This window comes from Limulus polyphemus, unplaced genomic scaffold (genome assembly GCF_000517525.1).
Source record: "Limulus polyphemus unplaced genomic scaffold, Limulus_polyphemus-2.1.2 Scaffold38, whole genome shotgun sequence".
Classification (NCBI taxonomy): domain Eukaryota; kingdom Metazoa; phylum Arthropoda; class Merostomata; order Xiphosura; family Limulidae; genus Limulus; species Limulus polyphemus.
The window spans coordinates 173,891-179,373 of record NW_013665648.1 but is presented as its reverse complement, the minus strand read 5'-3'; the positions used below and the strand labels follow the sequence as shown (position 1 = coordinate 179,373).

At 30.5% G+C, this 5,483-nt stretch overlaps 1 protein-coding gene across 3 annotated transcripts in view; it reads right to left on the bottom strand.

Annotated features, from left to right (window-relative positions):
• The window catches only part of LOC106461265 (CUE domain-containing protein 2-A-like), a 19,377-nt gene that overhangs the window by 10,079 nt on the left and 3,815 nt on the right, over positions 1-5,483 (bottom strand). For all 3 annotated transcript variants that reach the window (XM_022388442.1, XM_013921079.2, XM_022388434.1), the window contains exon 3: positions 2,261-2,404. In XM_022388442.1, coding sequence (XP_022244150.1) covers positions 2,261-2,404 — 144 coding nt within the window. The remainder of the gene's footprint in view (positions 1-2,260; positions 2,405-5,483) is intronic.

Genomic DNA, 5,483 nt, shown 5'->3' with positions numbered 1-5,483 from the left:
GTCCCAGGGACCAAGCCTGTGCTGAAAGAGTGAAACAACAATAACATATCAAAGTTTTAAACTACATTAGCAAGTAGTAAATAAGATCAACTCAAGTTTAACTATTTTGTACTTATTTAATTTGATGTTAATGTATCATTTATGAAATGTTTTACATAAATATTTCTTTTGAAGTTTCTGCAGCCTTTAGTAATGGATTTATGATTAATTTTACCAACTGGTAAATTTTGCAAATTACATTTTTGCTAATAAAATGTAACAACTGAAACATCTGTAAATATTTCCAGAATACATTATGCAAGCCTCTCGTCTACAAGAGATATAAATGTTGCACATTTTGTACAACTTCATAAGACTGCAAAATCATACAACATGGCATGCTTAAAACTGTAAGAAGTACAAGAATCTGAAGTAGTAAATGAGTGAGAAATTTCAAGATCAAGAAAATTGCCAAACAGAATTAAAGCAAATGTATTCATTCCAGTAAAAATTTATTATCTAAAATGGTACACGTATACAAAGTTTTTAAAATCTGTGCGTAATCCCACAGTTATCAAAGTTCTTATGTATTAAGTATTATTATGTATTATTAAGTATTATTATGTACTATTAAGTATTATGTATTCTTATGTATTAATCTGAAAACCAACTTTAAAAAGTTGGTGTTTACTGAAAGATATGTTCACTATAATTGCAGCACAAGATATTTTCAATGTGCATACTAACCAAATGTCAAATCAGAACCAAAAAATCAATGTAAGTAGTAAAATGCAGCAAATCATGGTAAATTGTCCAATGATATTTCATAAGTGTTCAAGTGTATTTTGAGACAAGAAAAATAAACTAATAATAGGGGTAGCATCATGTACAAAGCAAGAAAGATAATGTCAGAGAACACTTTCTTTGAAAAAGAAAATAAAGTATATACAATCTGATCTTAACTTGCATTCTTCACAATACAAATGCATGGAAAGAGTGTCAAACAATTTATAAGTGAAATTAGCCACACAGTCATACAACAGGAAAGAAACCTCCCCTGTTCACCCACTGAAAAGAAGTAAGAGAAGGTACAGATGCAGCCACAATATTTGTGTAATTGGAAGGAAAAATTAGTGTGTATATATATATATATCTATCAATCCAGGTAAGTGGATGAATGACACATTATTGGCTGGAAGCACAAGAGTACTAACAGATGTCTGCTCTTATATGATGCATAAATAAATTAAGCAAAAAAATGCAAGAACTGATTAGATCATCATCTGAATGAAATACAGCAGCAAAATTTAATAACTAGAAAAACAAACCACAAGAACTGAGGATAATTAAAATATTGAGGGGAGTGTCAAAAGTATAGTAGAACAAAATGAAGGAAAGCTTTGTTCATGAATATTCAAATGCATGGAAATGGTGACAAACAATTTACAGCTATAAATTAACCACACTGTCATGCAACATGAAAAAAACCCACCCTGTTAAACTGCTAAAAAAAAGGAAGAGAAGGTACAGAAGCAGCCGTAATTTGTATGATTAAGAGAAGACCCTCAGATTCTCAAAATTAATTCAACAAAAAGTAAGTTAATAAATTACATTTCAGTATGTGAAAAAAATCGGCAAAATTCAAAGCAACTCCCAAGATCACAAAATCATTGCCAAAGTGATGAGAGTCCCCTACTATAAGTTGGGCTAGGTTAAATAATAATCATATCCATGGGTAAATGATTCAATTGATGTTCTAAGGTGGTTTTAACATCAAGGAAACCTTGATTAAATTATATGAAGGGCTGATTACCTGCTGCCAAATAACAATGTAAGTGACACCCTTGAAAAGCAGGTGTCCTATTGGTGTTCTAAAAGCACACTGTATACAAGTTATGATATATATAAAACAGTAATAAAAGTTACACAACAATGTGAGTTATTTTAGCACAAATAAAAAGGCCAACCATGACAAACATCCAAGTATTTGAAACTAGTCTCTCCATGTACGTAGAAGTGCACCTTATATTATGTTGAACAAATTATGACACATTTTGACCTAAAATATATTTCATAATGAGGAAGATAAAATATCATTAATCTCTTTTTCAATCATGCAAGCTTAAAGGCAATTTCAAATGTTGGTTAAGGATAGAAAATCACAGCTAGAGCCAAATAAAATTTGCCTAAACATTTACTACCATCTAATGAAAATTCCTTTATAACTTATGACAATTTTGAAACATACATTTTGAACTGCAACAACAGAAGTTTACAATACCTCTTAATTGTACTAAATGCTGGAATGTAAGCAGCCATCATCTCACTGAACATGTCAACATCAAAAGCATCATCACCTTCATCAATATTTCCTAGAGTCTCCAGCAAACTCATCACATAGCTGAGGACAATCTCATCTATCACCCTGAAAGGTAAAGCCATTATAAATTATGCCCATACAAAATGTTACGTGTACACATCTATGAGTAAAAATCTACTGATTCACATTTAATTAATATTCCTCAGATGCATGCAGTTTATGTTAAAACTTTTTTTTGCGTTCGGGAGATTAAAACCACTGTAATAAGAACACTGGGTGACATTTTTTTAGTACTTTCCATTATGACTGTAATGCATATTCAAATGGTATTCAGTGTCTGACCTATTCAGTTGCTTTTCTGGACATTTAGATTGGCCATATATTAATATCCATTTGATAACTGAAAAGCTGAAATTTTCATATCACTTACCAAGAAGAATAAAAACCTATTACAGATGTTAGGAAATAGGAAGTTTGAATAAACTAAAACACAGAGAATTAATTAATAACCTTATTACTACAAAATAGTATTAACACTACTAAGTTTGATTTCTTTTATTAAAGATTATAAAAATTATTAAACAAACACTGTATCAGTAACATTTTACATCTACGTACATAAATTAATTTAGTTTGATATTTCAAGTAAACTATAAACTTTTCTTAAAATAACTTTAGTATATTAAGTGAATATCAGTCTTCTATGTAAACATCTTATCTCTACCTGTAATTGTGTATACTTTAATCAGTCTTTTACTAAATAATTAATCACCAGCAACTCTTAAATTTTAAATGAAACTTGTATTCATACAGCCAATTATCTTATCAATAAACATTTATCAATTATTTGTCAGAAGAGCTAATTAATAGAACTTGGTATTTCTGTTTTGCATTTTCATAAAACTACACCTATATCAATATATCACACTAAGCTTATTACTTATTTATTGAAGGTACACTGAAATATTCACTTTCTCATCAGGATTTTTCACTAAGATATCTTCATTCATTCCTTAAAGTTGAAAAATTAAGATTGCAATGTCTGAACAGTAGCCATGCTGAATTTTATGAAAGCAATGTTTCTCTTAGCCTCATCAATGTTGTCAGTTTTTGATTACAAGAACTAACTATATGCACTGGTGGCTGGGGCTGTCAGGAATAATGTTAACTCACATATTAAAAGAGTACATTTTTCCAGTCTCCACCACAACAATAAAATAGAAATTAAATTATTGCCTTAAAAATGGTAGATATATGTGAAAGTAAATTCACTGAGACAGAAATTTCTTTGCCCCCTATTGATATTACCATAGATGCTTTCATTAATTTTACATCAATCCCAGAATGAGTAAAACATCTCCTGTCATCAACCTTTAACAGGCAGAGGTGCGAATGGTGAGGAGTCATCTATATCACTTTTACTACCTTTTTTTTTTCAACTACATTTTAATGTGAAATTCGCAGTGTCAATGCTGTCTCTACCCTGATAAAAAATAAAAAATTTGAATCCACACTTTAGTTTTAAGTAATTATCTACTTTCCTCCTAAACTGTTGTAAAATGTCAGCCTCCACTACTAGTGCCAATGGCAACACAGTCTATAAGCTAATTATCCTGTTAGGGAAATAAAAGACATCTGTCTTAAATGGAGCCTAGCCTATCTTCCAAATCTCAAAACTTGCGAGTACAGCACAAATAAACTGGACGACTTTATCTTACATATTCCTATCAGTCTCCAGAATAATCTTTTAAACTTAACTATCACCCCTTACTTGTCTCAAGATAAAATAAAGAGTTTAACTCATCCCTTAAGGTAACTTTTCCATCTTCAGAATCATTCAAGTGGCCCTCCTCTGAACCCTTACCTATCAGTCAGTGTACTTTCTTAAAAATGATATTCCCAGTGAGGCCTAACTAGTACTTTATATAAAAATATAATACCTCTATAAATATATCTTAAAATTCTGTTAGCTGCACTATTCGCAACAGAGCACTGCTTCAATGGTTTGAGTTACTTATCTATCATTCCAAGATCCTTATCTTCAGTTATGCTGTAGAGTGAATTTCCACCTATATGAAATGTGTAATCCTAATTATAATAATTAAAGTGGACTATTTTGCACTTACTGCAGTTAAAGGTTACCTGACAACTACATGTCCTAGTTACCGACTGATCAGTCATTTTGTAGCACCTCAATATCCTCATCACAATTGGAAATATCCAAGAGATAAATGTCATCACCAAACTGTACTACTTTAGCAATTATGCATCTATCAATATGATTAACATAAATGGAAAAAAAAGAAAAGACCCAATCACTGATCCCTCATACACATAACTAGTAACAAGAGCCCAATCAGACTGAAACTTCTTTAATAAGAATTTTTTCATTCTTTCACCCAATTACTGTAAAATTCAATTAACTAGTCTTTTCCCAAACCCTTACAATGTGATTTTCTTACCTAATCCTCCGTGTGGTCTACAAAAAAAAGTTGAACTTGTTGAGAGATTTCACAGTTACATCCTTAGGAACTTTACCAATTTTCTTATGCAGTAAATATATGGAGTTCACAATAGATGCCATTGAAGAACAAGTACAATGTATCACACAAAAAACAAAGAGTTTCTTAAATAAATTTACACTGAAAACAAATGGCACACGAATCTCTCCTATCAGAATTAGAATTTGTCCAAAAAGAAGAATCATATAGCTTAGCTCCCATCCACAATTCAGACTAAAATGGTTATCTATTAAAGTTTTCCTTGCCAGTGTATGTTAAGTATTCTAAATGAAAGTAGTTTCTTCTGTTGGCTAACAGACAGCATTTCTAGTATCTCTAAAGATCTCTGACCAAGTTCATTTCCAGGAAGACAAAGAGTGTTCTTAGTTTTGAAAACTGTTTTCACATCATAAATACGAGATAGTGTAACATTGTATCTTCAATCGCATGAATGATTTATACACAACATTTCTGGGGATATAAAAAAATTAGGTTATGACCTTTCGGAGAGTAAAATGCATAATTAAAACATAATTGTTTTTTAAATTATTGTGTATATATATATATATATATATATATATATATTTTACTACTAGTCGTCTTACTTTCTTTATTTTATTTTAATTAGTAGTACTACTTACTTACTTTTTGTCTCTTCTTCTTCTCTTCTTCTTCTCTCTATA